Source organism: Acinonyx jubatus, chromosome E2, assembly GCF_027475565.1.
Source record: "Acinonyx jubatus isolate Ajub_Pintada_27869175 chromosome E2, VMU_Ajub_asm_v1.0, whole genome shotgun sequence".
NCBI classification, from domain to species: Eukaryota; Metazoa; Chordata; class Mammalia; order Carnivora; family Felidae; genus Acinonyx; species Acinonyx jubatus.
The window spans coordinates 14478874-14499945 of record NC_069396.1 but is presented as its reverse complement, the minus strand read 5'-3'; the positions used below and the strand labels follow the sequence as shown (position 1 = coordinate 14499945).

Here is a 21072-nt window from a genome sequence, read left to right as displayed (position 1 = left end):
TTTTGTATCATCTCTATTCTAGTTGTTTTCACAAGATCCACTGGTGGAAATATTTTGGGAACTCATGAATAGTCAAAAAGTCTTTTCTTGTCCCTTCCCAATAAGCCATATTTTAGCAGGGTTTACAAGTTAAAACAGGGTCAGGCGCTCTAACAGAAGTCAAAATGGTAGCTTGAACAAAGTGGAAGTTGATTTCTCTCTTCACTTACATAACAGTGTAAGTAAGCAGTCCAGGGCTGATAAGATGGCACCACAGTTTATAGGGCCCAAGCTCTTTCTGCCTTGTTCTGCTGTCAACTTGTAATTGAATATCGTGGTCTATAAAAGCTGTGTTAGCTCCTGCCTCATGTTCACATTCTATCAAGTGGGAAGGGGAGAAGGGAAAGTGGGAAGCCTGATCATTTTCTTTAAGGGCATAGTCTAGAAATTGCACCAATTACTTCTTATATCCCATTGGCCGGAACCTGATCACATGGCCATACTGCTGCAAGCAAGGAAGGCTGGGAAATGTAGTCCTTAGTGGAGCTACTATGTTTCCCTGGAAGGAAGGCACGGTGGTGGAATAAGCAATAGTCTCTGCACTATAAGTAACATTTCCTTCCTCAGTCTTCCCCTCAAAACTCTGTACACATCATTCCCTTGTGTTTTGTCATTTAATGCTATAGTGGAAAAGACTACTGTTAGCCTTTTTTTTTTTTTTTTTAAATAACAGGTAGCCTTTTTTCATCTTAGATTGTAAAATGTTTTAATCTGTGTAATACAGAAATTCTCTTAGCATGCATCTAGGTCACTTTTCACTGATTTTGTCTAGAATGTGATGTTCTATATACACATTGTTCTTGACTTGTAAAAATTTTATTCTCTGCCACCTATTTGTCACTTCTGTTTCATTAGTTCTGATTTTGTCCTTAAGAAATACTAGTTATCGGGGCACCTGGGTGGCTCAGTTAGTTGAGCATCAGACCCTTGACTTAGGATCAGGTCATGATCCCAGGTTCATGGCATCAATCCCCTCATCAGGCTCCACACTGAGCATGGAGACTGCTTAAGATTCTCTCTCTCAGGGTGCCTGGGTGGCTCAGTCGGTTAAAGCATCCAACTTCCAACTCACAATTTGTGGGTTTGAGCCCCACAGTGCACTCTGTATTGACAGTGCAGAGCCTGCTTGGGATTTTTTCTCTCCCTCTCTCTCTCCCCCCCTCCCCTCAAAGAAATAAACTTAAAAAAAAAAAAGATTCTGTCTCTTTCCCTCTGCCCCTCCCCTGCGTGCATGTGTACATATACACACTCTCTCTTTATCTCAAAAACAAAAAGAACAGTTATCCATGTGCTAAATTGCACGTTTCTGTCCTCCATATCTTTCCTGTCATTCTTTTAAATGAAAAGAATGGTTTTGTATGCTTTGCTCTGTTGCGTTCAGGGCGAACTCCTCACTTTTTTCCTCCGTCTCACTGTTTTGATTTTTCCAAGTCGGTTCTGTATTACCAGTGTGGATTTTAACTTTTCTCAAGCATTTTAGCTCTCTCGAAATCCTCCAGTATCATTTATTTCTCCTTTAATTTATCTCATTCTTGTGCATGTTAGCTTCACTTGGTTTATTTTTAAGACTTCCTGTTTATATTAAGGATGTTAACCAGCTTTGTGAAATATTTTTCTGGATTTTGCTGTTGATAATTTTCAGAGGTATATGTTCCTCTAAGTCCTCTGGATTCAATTCCCAGGGTCCAGAGTGACATTCATGGGCTTCTTTTTGTTGGTTTTTTCCCTCATCTTTTTTTTTTTTTAATGTTTATTTATTTTTGAGGTGGGGGGAGAGAGAGAGGAAGAGGGAACAGGGGAGGGGCAGAGAGAGGGGGACAGAGGATCTGAAGCAGGCTCTTTGGGGACTGCAACAAGTGTCTGATGTGGGGCTCAAACTCACAAATCACGAGACCATGACCTGAGCCGAAGTTAGACACTCAACTGACTGAGCCACCTAGGTGCTCCAGTTTTTTCCTCATCTTTTAAGGCAAGGCCTGTCCAAGCACAGTGTTTGTCCATAGACCAAGAAACTGGATCACCCTTGGTTCAGCAGCTTGTTGACCCACCTAGTGGTCATAACCCCTTTCAGATCGCCAGTTGAAGCACAGGATCAGTTGCTGGTTCCCCGTGAGCTGTTGAAGTAATGACCCTAATCCAAGGTGACATTTTTCTCAACCTTAAATACATTGGTTAGATTTTTACATCGTTCGATATTATTACACTCATTCTCCAGATGAGAGAGCTAGTAGGCTGTCATTTGTCTAAGGCTTCATAGTTACAGTAAAAGGTAGACCAGGTCAAGAGCTCATGTCTTTTGCCTCAGAATCCAGTTTCTAAATTTTTTTTAAAGTTTATTCATCTTGAGAGACAGTGAAAGGGGGGGTACAGAGAGAGAGGGAGAGTGAATCCCAAGTAGGCTTTGTGCTGTCACTGCAGAGCCTGATATGGGACTCAAACCCATGAATGGTGAGATCATGCCTGACGTGAGCTGAAACCAAGAGTCATGTGCTTACCCGACTGAGCCACCAGGCACCCTCAGAATCCAGTTTCTTTCTTCTACTTTCCATCCTGCATTCCTTGGTAGAAAAACATGGCAGTTAACATCTCAGAACTCTGTCCTCCCCCAGCAGTAGTGGCTACAATGATTCCCATCAACAACAAAGGGAATGTTACAAAAAGAGATAGAGAGAGCAGGCTTGCTATAGCCAGATAAATTGTAATGGGTCTAGACACGCATGCCTTGAAAGAGATCAACTTAAGTTAATAGCAAATAGCTATGTCGGTTTTTTAATGTTAATTTATCTTTGATAAATAAATACCTGTGCAAAAGCGGGGGGGGGGGGGGGGGGCGTAGAGACAGAGAATCCAGAGCAGGCTCCGGGCTGTCAGCACAGAGCCTGCTGAGCTCAAACTCACAAGCCTTGAGATCATGACCTGAGCCAAAGTCTGAGCCTTAACCAAATGAACCACCCAAGCATTCCTCAAATAGCCATGTTAACACACTGATAGTGCCTTCAGATTACGGTTTTCTTGCTGGAAAATGTGGAAAGGGAATGAAAGCGATAATGGTGATCTGGTGAAATGTTGTAAATGATCATTTTCTAGAAAAATCAGACTACAGCCATACCACCCTCAACATGGCCAATGTCATCTAAAAGTACCATAAGGAAAGAAAGAATGAAAGGGAGGGAAGGAGGGAGGAAAGATCAGAAAAATGCTCTGATTTATTAATAGAGCTCCTCCTTTTGCTAAAATTATGAATCATATACTTCTGCAGTAATATTTGTGTACTGGCAACTTCACAATTGCTCTGATTTAATGTTTTTATACAGAGAGCCTTTGGAAAAGAAGCAGAGATGAGACATTAGTGATTTGTGATGCTTCAGCTCTAGAATCCCAGCTTGTCTACAGAATTATCAACAGTAGGAAATGATCAGTTTGGTGTCCATATAAAATGATTTATACTGTTGTTCACCAAGAGTGAAACATCCTTAGGTAAAATAGAAAGAGATACTTCTATCCTACACTTTTACTTGGACTCAACCTGCTTTCTTCTTTCTGTGGCAGCTGCTCACCCAGCAATGGCATGTCCCCACACTGCTGGTGCTAATCTTGTAAGTGCCTCCCTTGACAGTAGACACCTGGGGTTATCAATCTCTGTCTTTCCTGGTCCGTCCTGCCAGAATACTGCTCGGTCTCCCCGAGTTCTCTGGATGTAGTTTTCTGATAAGGAAAGTACTTATGTGCAGGAAGGAACCAGGTTTAATGGGTGCTTTACCAACAACATTTTTAAAGCCTAGCTCTGGCTTTCATGTTGTTATAATTATCATTTCTTGGCTGGTTGTTTATTCCCTGCTTCATTCCAAAAAGGACTTGTGACATCTTACAAAAGGATATTGCAATGTCATAAAATTCAGATTTCTTTTTAAAAAGGAAAAAAATTTGAGTGAAAGGGAAATAAAAGTAGAAACTCTGCATAATCTATAAAAGTTCACATTCTAGAAATTTCTTCGCCTTCTTGCCTCTGTGTCCTATATAGAAACCTTTCAGTGGATGTCTAAATATAGATTTACTTTTGTTTGACCCACTGCCAAAAATAAGCTTTTCTAGCAGTATAAAAGAGAACAGGGATGAAGTAAAAATCCCTTAAGTCAACATTTTCTTTTTTTTTTTTTTTATGTTTATTTTTGAGAGACAGAGAGCACATGCACAAGTTGGGGAGTGGCTGGGAGAGAGGAAGACACAAAATCTGAAGCAGGATCCAGGCTGTCAGCACAGAGCCTAACACGGGGCTTGAACCCACAAAACATGAGATCATGACCTGAGCCAAAGTCGGACACTTAACCAACTGAGCCACCCACGTGCCCCTTAAGTCAGTATTTTCCAAGCGGTGTTCTGCAGCACAGCAACCAACATTGCCTAAAACGTTTCCAGAAGGAAAGAAAACAAATGTTGCTGCCTGCAGGACTTCTCAGGGCCTTCCATATGGCCAAACGTAACCACTTCTGACCAGCTTCACCATTATCTCGCTGTAGTCTAAGCCTCCATCATCTCCTGGCTGCACTTTGCATCCACCTCCTGCTCGTATCCCTGCTTCTACCCTCGGCCCTTTCCTGTCCGTGCTCAACACAGCAGTCACAGGAGTGAGGCTTTATAACCCAAGTCATGCTACTGTTCCTCAAAGCCCCCGCTGTCTTGGAAACACTGCCTTCATTTTCATTTGGTAAAACTGGCTTCAGCCTTTTCCTTTACGTACCTTTCAGTCCAAGACCCTGTGCCGTTCCATCAGCCCCTTTCCTTCACTACCCAGAGTCATGGGGCATGTCCTGTCTGTCACCTCGGTGCCTAGCAGCCGGCCTGCATCTGAAACACAGGCTGGGAAAGCTCTGGTGGAGATGACCTCAAGCCCCATAGTAGACTCCCTCCCGAGATCTTTACTTCTCACCGATAAACATAGTTTCAGGGGGCACCTGGGTGGCTCAGTCGGTTAAGCATCCGACTTCGGCTCAGGTCACAATCTCACGGTCCGTGAGTTTGAGCCCCGCATCGGGCTCTGGGCTGATGGCTCGGAGCTTGGAGCCTGCTTCTGATTCTGTGTCTCCCTCTCTCTCTCTCTGCCCCTCCCCCGTTCATGCTCTGTCTCTCTCTGTCTCAAAAATAAATAAACGTTAAAAAAAATTTTTTTTTAAAAAAACATCGTTTCAGGAGGCATCTGATCAGGTAAATACGGAAAACTGAGGTCACCCTGGGTACCTTTGTGGCACTGTAAAAGCGTTCCTATTCTATTTTGTGATGTTGCAGGAACAGCCATGTGAGGAACGGGCCTAGTTCACCACTTACATCCGAGCAGAACTCTACCTTATGCTGATGCATAAGCACATGTCCCGATCAAAAGCAAGCACTAAACAAGTCCACAGTGGGTTTTATACCCACTTCAGTATTTAATGTCTTATTTTTATTCAATACGATTATTTTTGGTGCTTCAGATGGGGGGGACGCTTTGTCCACCTGCCACACTTTTCCAGCCATGGCACACCCTTCCGGACTGTTATTCCTACTCACCACCTCAGTGCTCCTTTTCTTTTAGTTCCCTTTTTCCCCACAAACTTAAAAAAAAAAAAAAAAAAAAAAAAAAAAAAGACAAAGCCACTTTGATAATGTTGAGTGAAGAAAATCATCCTTCTCTCTCTCTCTTTTTTGTTTTTTTTAAACCCAAGCCCTACCTACATGCAACCTAACATTTCCTTGCTAAAAGGTAATCCTGTTTATGCTGGATCTGCTTTCAGTGGCAATTGAAACTACACATTCACTATTGTTGCGGTTAGCATTGTGCTCTCCTGGCAGAAAAACTGATCTACAGTGGCTTCAACAGAGAGGGTTTTGTTTTCCTTAAATAAAGAGAAGTCTGAAGTATAGCATACCCAAAAGGGCGTACAGATAAATTATTGGAAATATTCAGAGACTACCAGATCAATAGACAAAAGCTGATTGTACTTCTACACATCAGCAGTAGTTAGAAACTAAGATAAAAAAAAAAAAAAGATAGAATAGCAAGTACCTAAGAGGAAATGTAACGAAAGATGGGCAAAACTTATATGGGGACAACTGTAAAACTTTATTAAGAGCTAATGAAGAGGGGCGCCTGGGTGGCGCAGTCGGTTAAGCGTCCGACTTCAGCCAGGTCACGATCTCGCGGTCCATGAGTTTGAGCCCTGCGTCAAGCTCTGGGCTGATGGCTCAGAGCCTGGAGCCTGTTTCCGTTTCTGTGTCTCCCTCTCTCTCTGCCCCTCCCCCGTTCATGCTCTGTCTCTCTCTGTCCCAAAAATAAATAAACGTTGGAAAAAAAAAATTAAAAAAAAAAAAAAAAGAGCTAATGAAGAAAGGTAAAATGAATGGTGAGATCCACCATGACTCAGCCCAGGTTCACACTGCTCTAAAACATCAGATAAGGCGCCCTTGGTGTCCATCCTGGCTGCAAGTAGAATGGCATTCGATAAGACCTTGACCTTCATTGGAAAATGTGAAGTTGCGTGGCAGCTGGGTCTCACTCGTACCTTTATTCCTGCTCATTTACACCTTGGTCCCAAAGTATAATACCAAAACTGGGTGGTCCTCAATTCTAAGATCATTCTGTAACTGCTCCAACCCCCTATAAACCCTACGAATTAGGAATACCCCTATTCACTTGCATGGCCCACAAGGGCCAGATCATAACTGACTTTAACCGCTCTGACTCCTGAGCCTAGCAGCACCCAGTAGGCCCTTCATTATGACTTATTGAGGGGTGCTTGGGTGGCTCAGTCGGTTAAATGGCAGACTTTGGCTTAGTTCGTGAATGATCTCATGGTTCATGAGTTCAAGCCCCATGTTGGGCTCTGTGCTGACAGCTCGGAGCCTGGACCCTGCTTTGGATTCTGTGTCTCCCTCTCACTCTCTGCCCCTCCCCCGCTCATGCTCTCACTCTCTAAACTAAACATTTTTTTTAAAAAGACTTAACTGAATACATGACTGAATTAAGCTGCAATGGGCTGTTCTCTAGAAATTGCGTCAAGTAGTTGGTGTAAACAGATCTTCTCAGTCAGGACTTCCAGTTCAAAAGCAGTGGCCTCTTAAAAGTATTAAGACCATGTCCAGAGTTCTGGGTTTGTTTTCTCAGAATTTCTGCCTCCCACCTCCTGCCATGTGGAATTTCAAGTACCTGTGCTTCCCTCTTGAACATGAACTTTTGAATTGAGAGACAGGAACCAGCGGGAAACCTGAGGAAAGCATACTTCTGAATAGAAAAGTTCGTTTTCAGTGTTTTGATTTCCATGTATCCCCCACTTTTGATCATGGCCATGAGATTTAAATTTCTCTTACAGATCTTATTTCCAGACCCATCTGTCCCTGTATCTATCATTGTAAGACCTAGGTATCTCTTTCCTCTATTGCATGGAAGAGGTGAACATTCTATGCATTTGCAGAAAAGCTTCTGAAAGTAGTAACTGTTAGGGGGAGCCTGTGATTCATTGAGCTTGTAATGTTACTGGAGGTCAATTCTTACTCAAACAAGGTCTGAAACTACTAAAGTGCAGCCATTTTCTAGAGATAATGTTGACAAAATCCTTCATTCTCAACAGGTCGCAGATGAGCCAGCAGGGAGTTTGAACGAAGTGATTCATGGTTTGCAAAGTCACAGCAAACTACAGAGAGCTTGTGAGGTGCTCCAGAAACTGACGGCCTTTATGCCAGAATTTTCTAAGTCAGCTCAAGTAAGCAAGAGGGTGATCGGGAGGAAACGAGATATGAGAAAGGGGGAAGTGAAGCAGACAAAATGTGTATAAAGTAGAAAATACGTAATCTAGAGATTGTGCCCTGTGCAGAATTTAGCCTTGTGAACCATTTTGTAGAGACCCAATTTAACATTCAGTCAGGGTATATTTACCTCTAAGTCTGAAGATTGCGGATAAATTGATCAGTAATGACCTTTTCAGATATGCTGTGTTTATTTTCTTTTGATCATTTATCAAGTTACTGTCTTTCTGATACATTTGTTAGACATAATGGGAGACAGAAATAGATCCACTCCTTGCCCGAGATAGAGCAGTTCAGCTTCGAAACAGACATGGGCCATCAGTGCCCCCGCAATGTTTACATTTGTTCCCTCCACATTTGCCAAGTTACTCCCAGTAATTATTCATGCCTGTCTCTACTCCCTACACATAAATAAATTAAGGGAATGAGATTCATGAGAATTTTCATTTTTTTTCTTTTCCATGTCCTATATTTTCAGATATCTGTGATAAGCATATATATACAATCTGTGCTGGTTTATTTGGGTTGGTTTATTTTTAATTATGGCAATAATACATACTTGTTATTTAAAAATCTGAATTAAAGCATATAAAGTTATAAAGCAATAGCCCTCACTGTCTTTATCCTTCTTGCTAATCCCATTCTCAGGATGTAATCACTATTATCAGATTTTTTTTTTTTAAGTTACATCCAAATTAGCCTATAGTGCAACAATGATTTCAGGAGTAGATTCCTTAGTACCCCTTACCCATTTAGCCCATCCCCCTTCTCACACCCCCTCCAGGAACCCTCAGTTTGTTCTCCATATTTATGAGTCTCTTCTGTTTTGTGCCCCTCCCTGTTTTTATATTATTTTTGTTTCCCTTCCCTTATGTTCATCTGTTTTGTCTCTTAAAGTCCTCACATGAGTGAAGTCATACGATTTTCTCTGACTAATTTCACTTAGCATAATATCCTCTAGTTCCATCCACGTAGTTGCAAATGGCAAGATTTCATTCTTTTTGATTGCCGAGTAATACTCCATTGTGTGTATATATACCACATCTTCTTTATCTGTTCATCCATGGATGGACATTTGGGCTCTTTCCATACTTTGGCTATTGTGGATAGTGCTGCTATAAACATGGGGGTGCATGTGTCCCTTCGATACACCTGTATCCCGTGGATAAATGCCTAGTAGTGCAGTTGCTGGGTCGTAGGGTAGTTCTATTTTTAGTTTTTTGAGGAACTTCCATACTGTTTTCCAGAGTGGCTGCACCAGCTTGTATTCCCATATTATCAGATTATTATTAATTTGCTCTACATAGCCTGCCAGATTTTTTCTATGTGTAAACAGGTTTGTTATTGTAACAAAAATGGCATTAAAGTATACACATTTTTCAGCTCCCCCCTTTTTAAAAATATATCTAATGTTTATTTAGTTTTGAGAGAGAGCAGGAGAGGGGTAGAAAGAGGGGGATGGGGGATCTGAAGCAGGCTCTGCACTGACAGCAGAGAGCTCAATGCTGGTCTCAAACTCATGAACCACAAGATCATGACTGGAGCCTAAGTTGGAGGCTCACCCAGCTGAGCCACCCATGAGCCCCAGCCCCTTGGTTTTTTTTGCCTAATGCTGTGTCATGGATATCTTTTCGTGCCAGTACACATAAGTGAACCAATTATTCTTAATGTGCATCTGGACATTTTTTTGTTTGTCTCCTCTCACAAATAGCATATCCACGAGCCTCCATGTACCTACATCACTAAGTACTTACGCACATGTTTCTGTGGAATAGAATGCCAGAAATAGAATTGAGGGGCTTTTAAATTTTCAGTGGATGACAAAGTCTCTTAAAGGACACTGTTTTATATCCCCACCAACTGTTGCCCCACACTTCTAATTTCAAAGGCAAGAAAAGAAAGAAAAGGAAGGAACATTTTACTGATTACAAAGGAGGCCGAACGTCATCTTATATATTGACTGACCATGTGTATTTCTCCTCTCAGTGGCTTCTTCATGTCCTTTGTCCATTTCCCCCACAATGGGTTGTCATTTTACTTACTTGTCTGTTAGAGAGCTTTATTTATTGTTGATGTTGACCTTTCGTTACAGATGTTGCAAATATTTTGTGCCCATGTTTTTTATAACTTTATTATTTCTTTTTTTAAATGCAGAAGTCTTTAATAAATGTAACTTTGAAAACAAAAATAACATTTCAAAACAAAAATAGTAGGACTCGCAGTGGATATTCTGTCAATTTGCTTAACCTTCTCACTTGTTTTGCATAAGAACAGCCTCCAGAAAGGAGAATTGGGGTTTTCAGTTTCATTCAGAACTTCTCTTGATCTCTATTTTAAGTCTATCTTGAGTGCTTTTTTGAGTTTCAAAGGATCATCTACTTGGTGTTTAAGCCAGTACTGCTCTTTGCCTGTTTTTAGCTTAGTTTTGTTAACTAGGTATTTGATCTACTTACCACTCCAGGAGGGTTCTGTGAGTTCCTTAGAATAACCTGAAATACAGGGGTGCCTGGTTAAGCGTCCAACTTCAGCTCAGGTCATGATCTCATGGCTTGTGAGTTCAAGCCCCACATTGGGCTCTCTGCTGTCAGGGCATGGAGCCTGCTTCAGATCTTCTGTCCCACTCTCTCTCTGCCCTTCCCTCACTCGTGTGTGTGTGTGTGTGTGTGTGTGTGTGTGTGTGTGTGTATGTGTATGCGCAATTGTATGTTCTGTCTCTCAAAAATAAATATATTTTTTAAAACTTTTAGGGGCACCTGGGTGGCTCAGTTAGTTGGGCCTCTGACCTCGGCTCAGGTTGTGATCTCATGGTCTATGAGTTTGAGCCCCACATCAGGCTCTGTGCTGACAGCTCAGAGCCTGGAGCCTGCTTTGGATTCTATGTCTCCCTCTCTCTCTGCCCCTCCCCTGCTTGCACTCTGTCTCTCTCTCAAAAAAAATGAATAAACATTTAAAAGGTTTTTTTTTATTTTTAAAAAGAATAACATAAAATAAAAATCCTTCCTATAGGTAAGATGTAATATATTTCCTTTGGCTGCCAAGTTGTAATACTGGGGTTTTTTATGAATTTTTTTTTCCCTTTTCCTTTTTCTTCTTCTTCTTTTTTTTTTTTATTAGAGAGAGAGTGCAGGGATGGGAGAGGGGCAGAGGGAGAGAAAGAATCTTAAGCAGGCTCCATGTTCAGCCACACACTCCTGTAATATTGCTTTTTATAAAAATGTGTTTGAGGGGCACCTGGGTGTCTCAGTGGGTTAAGCATGTGACACTTGATTTCGGCTCAGGTCATGATCTCAGGGTTCATTAGATGGAGCCCCACATTGGGCTCCATGCTGATGGCTCAGAGCCTGCTTGGGATTCTCTCACTCTCTCTCTCTGCCCCTATGCCCACCCCTCTCTCTCTCTCAAAATAAATAAATATTTTTAAAAATGCATTGAAATGCATAAAGAAATTGAACTCCTTATAAGAAGAACACAAGTAAACTTAAAACAGTCAGAAACAGCTCGGGGCTGTGTGTTTGCTTCCAAAATCTCCCAGGTTAGTGTCATCAGTCCTCATGTTTACCTGAGTGAGAAGTCACCAGAGAGCACATTTCAGAGCAAAGCAGTCTGGGTTTCAAAAACCCCCAACTGCCTGCCTCTCCGAGTCCCTCGACACTGTGATGGAAGCTGCTGGAGCAAGTCCACAGAGGTCCAAGCATGCCATCGAGCAGGTAGGTACAGTACATGCTGATGTCGAACTCGGTTTAGAAACTTTTTAAATCTTGGCAGATCCAGGTATCACACGGCCTCTTCCTCGATCTCTAAAGAGTCTCCGGCCAAGTGGCACCACTGAAGAGACCACCGTTAGACCCGCTCTGGGTCTTCCTCAGTGTCTCATCTGTGCGCCAAACCTCCCTAGTGCTATAATCCAGTGAGAAGAGCTCAGTATGGTGTTTGGCATATAGTAGACACTCAGTAAGTTAAACTTGCATTTTCGTGTTGATTTGCATTTCTGTATTCATTTGAGGAGATGTTCACCATCATCGGTCTATGTAAATGCAAATCACACCACAATAAAATGCCACTTTGTACCCAGAAATACAGACAGTAACAAGTGTTGGCAAGGAGGCAGACGAATTCGAGCCCTCGTACATTATTCGATTGTGAAATGATACGGCCACTTTGGGAAACAGTTTGACAGTTGCCCAAAAGGTTAAAAAAGGAACTTCCCATGTGGCCTAGCAATCCCACTCCTTGGAATAGGCTCACATACGTCCACACTAAAACTTGCACAGTCGTGTTTGTAGCAGCATGATTCAAGTAGTCGAATGGCCAAAAAGCGGAAACAACCCAAATGTCCATGATCCAACGAATGGATAAGTAAAATGTGTTATATTTGTTACATTAGCAACAAAAAAGAATGAAGCACTACAACATGGGTGAACCTTGAAAACATTACACCAAGTGAAAGAAGCCAGGCACAAAAGACCACGTATTGTGATTCTATTTTATGAAATGTCCACAAGAGACAAATCTCTAGATGCAGAATGTAGATTGGTGGTTGTCTAGGGCTGGGGGCGGGGGGCATAGGGACAGGAGAATGGACAGAGACAGCTGGCTGCTGGGTACTTGGGTACTGGGTTTATTTTAGGGAGATGAAAATGATCTAAAATTAGATCATGGTGATGGTTGCACTGTGAATATACCAAAAAAACATTGACTTGTATACTCTAAGTGGGTGATTTGTATTGTGAATTGCATTGTAATAAAACTGTTTGTGAAAACCTCTCATGAGTAGGTCACAGGCAGGGGTGCCTGGCTGGCATAGTCGGTGGAGCATGCAACTCTTGATCTCCAGGACATGAGTGCCAGCCCCATGCTGGGTGTAGAGATTACTAAAAATAAATTTTTTTTAAAAAATGTTAAGTAGGTCTAGAGAAGCTTATATCATGGGACAAAGAAATATTTTCTTGGATGGCCCTGTTAGTTGATACAAAGGATGGCGAGGCTTTAGCCAGACTACAAATACTTTCTTTGGGTCCTTTGCAAAGAATGTCATCTTTCAGGGGCGCCTGGGTTGCTCAGTCGGTTAAGCGTCTGACTTCGGCTCAGGTCATGATCTCACGGTTTGTGAGTTCGGGCCCCACGTTGGGCTCTGTGCTGACAGCTCAGAGCCTGGAGCCTGCTTCAGATTCTGTATCTCCCCATCTTTCTACCCCTCCCATGCTCATGCTCTGTCTCTCTCTGTCTCTCAATAATAAATAAACGTTAAAAAAAAAAAAAAAAAAAAGAATGTCATCTTTCAATATGTCACTGTCCAGGTCTTTGTCCTCCTTCCAACCCCTCCAAAACCATTATCCACAAAGGCCACACAGGTCACATGGTATTTCCTTCTCAATGCAGGTAGAAAATATGCTGGAAATGGCCTTGCTGGCCCTTGGGAAGATCAAGGGAACATTTCTACAGCAGAACCAGTTTTCTGAGTCTTCAGTGACTTTGACCTCTATCATTGCTTCTCTGATGCTGAGCAGGTAACAGAGGAGGAGGGGAAGAGTGGTTCATTTTAGGTTTCTGATCTTTAGAAAACACACAGAGGTTGATTTCCATTTAATTTCTCCTTCATTAGCCAAAACATGTCAACCTGGCCGCTGAGCTCCTATACTCTAGGGTCCCCAGCAGCTGTGAGGTTAGGCTTTCCAAGGGCTTCAGCTTTTGAAGAGCTCTTGAACAGACAACCAGGATTTAATGTTCAAGTGAGTGTCAAATTGATTCTGACCCAAATGGAGTTGGGATTGATGGCTACAGGTGTTTGGATGCACCATGATACGTAAGCTGGCCAGACCAAACAAGAGAAGGCTGGGTGCCATGGATTTCTGTTTTACAGTGGCTGAAGTGGAGGTCTCTTAAAAATGGAGGAGTGCCTGGGTGGCTCGGTTAAGTGTCTGACTCTTGGTTTCAGCTCAGGTCATGATCTCACGGTTCGTGAGATCAAGCTCCACATTGGGCTTTGCACTAACAGCACAGAGCCTGCTTAGGATTCTCTGTTTCCCTCTCCCTCTGCGCCTCCCTTGCTCATGTGCATGTGTGTGCTTGCTGTTGTACTCTCTCTCTCAAAAATAAATAAGTGAACATTAAAAAAAATGAGCCACTGTAGAGGTGGGAAGCATTAAACAGACCTCTGGATTTAACTGAGTTTCTGTGTTATGGTTTGAATTGATCTCAACTCTTCACTATTTATATATGAAGCTAGGAATATCTGAATAAGTATTGACTCGTTATACCAACTTATCCATATCAGTATATAGTGTATCTCTTTTGGCATTTACCTAACAAACAAGAGCAAGATTGCTGTCTTATCCTGGAGAGCAGAATACTTCCTTGCTAGTAATAATGAATCCTCCAGGTATAAAAATGTTAAAAAATAATAATTCTGAGGGTCACAAGTAAATGACTCATCTTTAATTCTTCCTCGTATGATGTTATAATGAGAAATATTATTTCAGTTGAGATATTAGCAAGGGGAAAATCCCAACATTTACTTTGATTTCTGATATCTGATACATTATTACCTTTCGGGGTGTTAGGTAATAGATTTCAGCAATTGATGAAACAAATTTTCTTGTCTCTAGGTAATAGGACTAGCTTCAGTTCCTTCAGGGATTTTGATGACAACATTGTTGGAAGTATCGAAAGTGTGTTGCTAAGCTCTAATCATAAATTTTTCCAAGTCCATGATTTAGTGGAAGATATTGAGGTATGACTTCATTATAAAGGAATGAAATAGAAGGGAATAGGAATTCTTGGAGAATAGGATAGAAGGAAGCCATTTTAGATTCATGGCAGTGCCATTATTTTATTATTCACATCTTCACTTGGAAACTTTTACAAGAACTACCTTACCCTTAGGAGGTGTTTTAGGTTTGAGATTATATACTCTCCCTTAATCCCTACAGATATTCATGGAGGAATACCTAGGAAGTTACATTCCATTATCACTAGAAAGGAGACTGAAAGGCATCAACAGATGAACCATCTTGAAGATTGGTTAACTGTCTCGTTCTAGATCATGCTGTGGAGAAATGTTAGCGTGGAAATCTATCCCACCAGCATCAACATGAGCTCAGACCATTTTGTTATGACAGTGAGCATCACTTCCCTGGAGAAATCCCTGATCGTGTGCATAGAACCTGAAAGTCCCCTTTTAATGACGCTCTACCTGGGGTTCCAGTATCAGCCTAACCACATCCACTTCAACCTGAACATCACCCTTCCAAAGAATCAGGTATGGCAAAAAGGTAAAACCCCAATCAGAAACTTACTTTGAAATGCATTTTTTTCTTCTTTTTCTTCAACTTTTTATTTTGAGATAACTTTAGATTCTCATGCAATTGTGAAAAATAAAAGAGCTCATACCTTTTACCCAGTTTCCCCTCATGCTGGCATCTTGCATAACTATACCACTATATCCTAACCAGAAAATGACATTGATACAAAGCATTGACCTTACTTGGATTTCATCAATTTTACCTGTACTCCTGTATGTATGTTTATTCCATGTAATTTTATCACACGTGGGAATGTATATGACCATGAAACACATTTTTTTTTAAAGATGGATTGTGGAATGGATCCAGATATATATGTGATAAAGCAAATTTAGTAAAATGTTAATTCTAGAATCTGGTTAGTGATTAAATGGGTCAACTTTCCATATGGTTGAAACTTTGCATAATGTTGAGAAGTAAAATTCCTGCACATACACATATATTTCCAATTTTATTTCTAATCTTAGATTTGGGTCAGGCCAGAGATACCTCAGTAAATCTTGGTTTAATATCAAAATGACTACACTGTGGCTTAGAAAAGTGAAGAATTTGAGACATATATAAAAAGTTAAGAATTCCTGAGATACATAAATAGTGCCTTAGATGTACTTGACCAAAAAACATATTCACTGGATATCAACTTTAAATGTTGTACTGGGGCGCCTAGGCATCCGACTTCAGCTCAGGTCATGATCTCGCATTTCGTGAGTTTGAGCCCTGCATCGAGCTCTGTGCTGACAACTTGGAGCCAGTAGCCTGCTTCGGATTCTGTGTCTCCCTCCCCCTCTCTCTCTCTGCCGCTCCCCCACTCATGCTCGCTCTCTCTCTCTCTCTCTCTCTCAAGAATAAACATTAAAAATCAATTTATTGTAATACTGAAGAATCTTAATAAAGAGCTACTGTTTGCATTTAAAAAATGTGTGGAGGAGTGGCAATAACCATGTTATAAAATATAAAGCATGTTATAATCCCCTCTCATTACAGTCTTCTCATGTTGAACAAGCTTCTGACTGTTTTGTAGGCCTCGCTAACACGAATGATCACTTTTTAGGTGATTCCTGCTCTTAGACACAGTACCTGAGGCAGCACCTTTCATCCTGGGCTCCCGGGTATAAAGTTCTGTCTGCGTTACAGACAAGCTCTTTCCGACTCAGAACATGCGCCCCATTTTCCTTGCCAGTCGTGGCAATATCATGTCCCTTGGGGATCTTAGACATCCTCTGGTCCGGAGACTTTGTCGGAAAGATGAGAACATTAAGGAGATGGTGTGACTTGCCTTAGCCCTTAACAGCCATCTGGTGACAGAGCTGGGCCTCGAATCAGGGCTCTTTCCTGGAACCACACTCTTCCCATCCTTGCTTCATTCTTGGGCTTCTTCTTTTAGCTCCGTCTTGTAGCTACTCGTTTGGGTGTGTGATTCATTCATTTTTCTAAAACTCATCATATATTCTGACTCATTAGACCTAAATCTTCATCTATCAAAAGAACACAGCTTTTTATTGGAATGGGAGAAACTCAGAACCCCAGGTTGTGCAACTGGTCATTTTCTTGAAAGTCATTTGTAATTCTGAACTTAATCCTTTCCCCACTTGTAAAATAATGATAATAATAACAATAGATCCTTCAGAAGGAGCGTTCTGATAGTAATTTTGTCCCATTGGAAATGCAAGTAAGCCCTGTTCTTTGTTCTCAGATGAGGAATGTACAGGGGTGCTGGCTCCAGAGAGTCTGCAGTATGGGAGCAGCGCCTACTACACAACAGCTGTGCTGAATAAAAGCCAGTAGAGTGCCCAGCGCACACCCACCCTGCTCTAGGCGGCAACTGCCGTCACTCGCTGTCATTTCTGGGACAGCCACAACAGCACGTGGGAGACCATAGCGTGCCAGGTAAGAAGCCACACCACTTCTCTTTCTCTTCTGCCCCAGCTGGCATGAAATGCAGAGCATCTGTTACCTCATTCCAGGGGCCCGGAAAGAAAAAGCATCAGGAGGGAGAGAAATCGGCCTGGCAAAAAAGAAGATTGCATGTAGCGGGCCAGGAAAGTGTGTCTCTTCGGAGCAGGCTTACACTTTATATTTGTTATTTGCTTCTCAAATATTCAGTCCAGGGTGAATCTGACAGTTCTAGATAAAAGAAGCAGTACGTAGCGGTGTCTGGCTCAGTCAGTTAAGCGTCTGACTCTTGATGTCAGTTCAGGTCATGATCTCCCAGTATGTGAGTTCGAGCCCTGCATTGGGCTATGCGTTGATGGCACAGCGCCTGCTGGGGATTCTGCCTTTCCTTCTCTCTGCTCCTCCCCAGCTGTGCATGCTCACGCGCTCTTGCGCTCTCTCTCTCTCTCTCTCTCTCTCTCTCTCTCTCTCTCAAAATAAATAAACTTTAAAACAATTTTTTAAAAAAGCAGTAGGTGGACTCTGTTAAATTCTGCAAGTGTTAAATATGTTGCGGGTAAAAGTAAACAAATTTCCTGCTTAATTAAAGACAGCTTTTGTAAAAATAAGCTGGCAGATTCTTGTACATTCCAGGCGAGGTGGGGACTTTTCTCATTGTCACCTCGTTCCAGGGGTCTGCTCACTTTAAAATGGCGCCCTGCATTTTCGCACAGGTGATTCTGTGTGATCCCATCTGATTTAAGTCCTGGTTCATTTGCACCAAGACCTTGGTGTAAAGTTCTGGAAATAATGAAGCTGTTGGTTAAGAGCTGAGAGAGGGTCATTCACATGTGAAGAGAGGAAAAGAGGATGCTGTGGAAGGCAGCTGCGCCATTCGTGGCCTCGGCAGGGATTTCGGAAGAGCTGGAGCAGAGCCTCTCGAGCAAATCCTCTACCTGGGAGCCCCTTAGGTTGCTGTTTCTGGTGAAATAAATCGGGGCAAGACCTGAGTGGCCTTTCTAACAAGCCCCCTGCACAACGCTGGGACCCCATGTGGGGAAGAGAGCTGTCGAGAGCAGGATGACAGTTAGAGGGTGAGAGATAGACCCGGCACCCAGAACTTAACCTTGTGCCTTGGAAAGCAGCCAGTCATACTGACAATATTTGAAGCTTTTTATCTGCACAATCGAACGTGGAATTGGTAATTTTCATTTGATTGCCTAGTAACATTTTTAAAAATACATATTTTTTAAAGTTTATTTTGAGAGAGAGAACACGTGCGAGTACAAGTGGGGGAGGGAGAGAGAGAGAAGAGAGAGAATCGCCAACAGGCTCCATGCTGTCAGCACAGAGCCCGACTCTGGGCTCAAACCCACACACCTCGAGATCATGACCTGAGTCAAAACCAAGAGTCGGACGCTTAACTGACTGAACCACCCAGGTGTCCCTGAAGATACTTTTTTGTGAAGAAATGTTACAACATGTGGAAGTTACAAGGAAGTTATAGGGAATAATATAATAAAAACCTTAAATACTCTGGCTTTATCGCAAAGTTGGTATTTTGCTCTGTATAGTTCAGATTTTTTTATAATAATAAAACACTCTGGAATAATCAAAGCCCTCTATGTATCCGCGTCCAGTCTTGTTTTCTCCCACTTACCAAAGGGCGACCACTGTCCTGAATTCAGCATTTGTACTGATTGCTTCAGCACATATTTACCGGGCATCTTCTACGCACCAGGCCCATATCTAGGAACTACAGATACAGTGATGGACAAGACAGTGTCCTCCTGAGCTTACGTTCCAGGGAGGGAGACTGACAAACATAGATACGACAGTGTTGTTTTGCATGCATGCTTTTGGTGTCTTTGTAAATGGCATCATCTATACCGTATCGTCCTTTAATTTGTTTTTTTCACTCAGCATTTATCCACGTTGCTATATCTAGCTCTGACAATTTCTTTTTTCTTAAAGGGGAAGTTGTCTCTTTATTTTATTTATTTATTTTTTTATTTTTGAGAGAGAGAGAGAGAGAGAGCATGAGTGGGGGAGGGGGCAGAGAGAGAGAATCTCAAGCAGGCTCCATGCTGTGAGTGCAGAAGCTGACTGGGGCTCAAACCCGTGAATCATGAGATCATGACCTGAGCTGAAATCAAGAGTCAGACGCTCAACTGACTGAGCCCCCCCAGAAGCCCCTCTACCTCATTCGTGTTAACTGCTGTAGATTACTCCATCAGCATGCAGTAGGAGTCCTCTACTTGTTTGTTTGTATGTTCTGCTGTTACTGGACATATATATAGGTTGTTTGCAATCTTTTTTTTTTTTTAACGTTTATTTATTTTTAAGACAGAGAGCATGAATGGGGGAGGGTCAGAGAGAGGGAGACACAGAATCTGAAACAGGCTCTAGGCTCTGAGCTGTCAGCACAGAGCCCGACGCGGGGCTCGAACTCACGGACCGCAAGATCACGACCTGAGCCGAAGTCGGACACTTAACCGACTGAGCCACCCAGGCGCTCCATCCAATCTTTTAGTTATGAACAATGCTGACAGAAACCTTTCTCATGTCTCCTTGTGCACATGTGCAGAGTTCCCCAGAGATGTGGGTTCAGACCTGGAATGGTAGGATTCAGAGAATTTGTGCTTCTCCAGGTTTGCTAGAGGTTTCCCGATTGCTCTCCACATACACTATTTTACATGACCCCCAGTGGTAAATACACGACCCGGACATTGTTTTCCCTCCCTAAATTGCATGTGTTTGTGTTTTATGTTTGTCCCTTCCTTAGCACTCTGTTCAGTTAGAATCAATATCTTGATTCTAATTGCAGGTTGGGCCACAGAGTACAGTTTTGAGGACACAGTAACTGCCAGAGGTCACTGTAACTGCCTGACCTACTTTGGCAGCAACTTCTTCATTGTGCCCCGGATGGTGAACATTGAAGACACTATCAAGCTGCTCCTTCGTGTGACCAGCAACCCTGCTGGGGTGTCATTGCTAGCCAGCCTTTTAGGATTCTATATGCTCACCTTTGTGCGGGCTTGGAGGAAGGATCAAACATACATGCAGAAGGTGACAGTCATGACTTTGATTCCAAAAGCTTTCATTGTGTCTTGAGTAGGTGGAACAAGATGGAAAAACAACAACAACAACAACAACAAACCTTCACCAGAAGAGGCAGGTAGAGTGGTAGGAATTCTCGGTGGCATAGGAATTCGAGTGCGACTTTTTTCTTAAATTTCTCTTCACGTTTCCTGTCTCAGGGCTTCGCAATTTAACTCTTTATGTTCTTTTTTTTTTCTTTAGCAGAGGTTGAACTCTCATATGATTCATTTAAGTTAGGAATAAGCCCGAACATCTAGAGAACTTAAAATCAAATGGAAGTTTATCTCACTTTATACATTGGATGTGAAAGTCAGGTGTAAGTAAAATTAGAATTCCATGTAACTGCAATATAGAAAAAACCTGTATGGAATCTCATTTTGGAACAACAGCAACAACAAATCTTCTGATGACAGCCTCTTGTTAATTTCTGTTCCCTGCATTCCTTATTCTTATGTGTTCTTACACTTGGGGATTCTAGAATACACGCCGTCCATTTCTTTCTAGCCATGGGTATAGAGTTGCCAGTTTTAACAAACAAAAATATAGGACACCCGGTTAAATTTGAATTTTATGTAACTCATGCATTTTTAGTACTTCTGTTCCCAAGTGATTCATTGTTTACCTGAAATTCAGGTTTAACTAGGTGTCCTCTATACGGTGTGATCACCCTACCTGGGCGGGCGGGAGGTGGAAGGATTTCTAAGGCCAAGACCTGATCAGCTGATTCTATGAATATTTCATTTCAGAGGCATCAACCCAGGACTTGAGCCCTCATCCCCTGCTTCATCACTTAGGTCTCTTGTTTGTTTATCTTGTACCCGCACGCCACCCTTGATGTTCACCGAGGTGCCAAAGCTGGAGCCGTGCATCCTCCTGCTTCTTAGCTGGAGGAAGCAGTGTCTACACTAGGTGAAGATCCTTCTTGGTTCTGCTGTTCCTACAGGTGAAGGTCACTGTCCTGGCTGATTGTGACCCCAGCTCT

The 21072-nt window shown here is 42.2% G+C and overlaps 1 protein-coding gene across 1 annotated transcript in view; it reads left to right on the top strand.

The window, feature by feature from the left end:
• PKD1L3 (polycystin 1 like 3, transient receptor potential channel interacting) overlaps positions 1-21072 on the top strand; it is a 76250-nt gene that overhangs the window by 10159 nt on the left and 45019 nt on the right. Inside the window, 12 exon segments of the mRNA XM_053211061.1 lie at positions 3482-3635; positions 7641-7772; positions 11348-11522; positions 11581-11654; positions 13195-13322; positions 13418-13618; positions 14353-14545; positions 14855-15086; positions 16810-17003; positions 19816-19863; positions 19866-20057; positions 21034-21071. Of these exon segments, the coding sequence (XP_053067036.1) occupies positions 3482-3635; positions 7641-7772; positions 11348-11522; positions 11581-11654; positions 13195-13322; positions 13418-13618; positions 14353-14545; positions 14855-15086; positions 16810-17003; positions 19816-19863; positions 19866-20057; positions 21034-21071 (1761 nt within the window).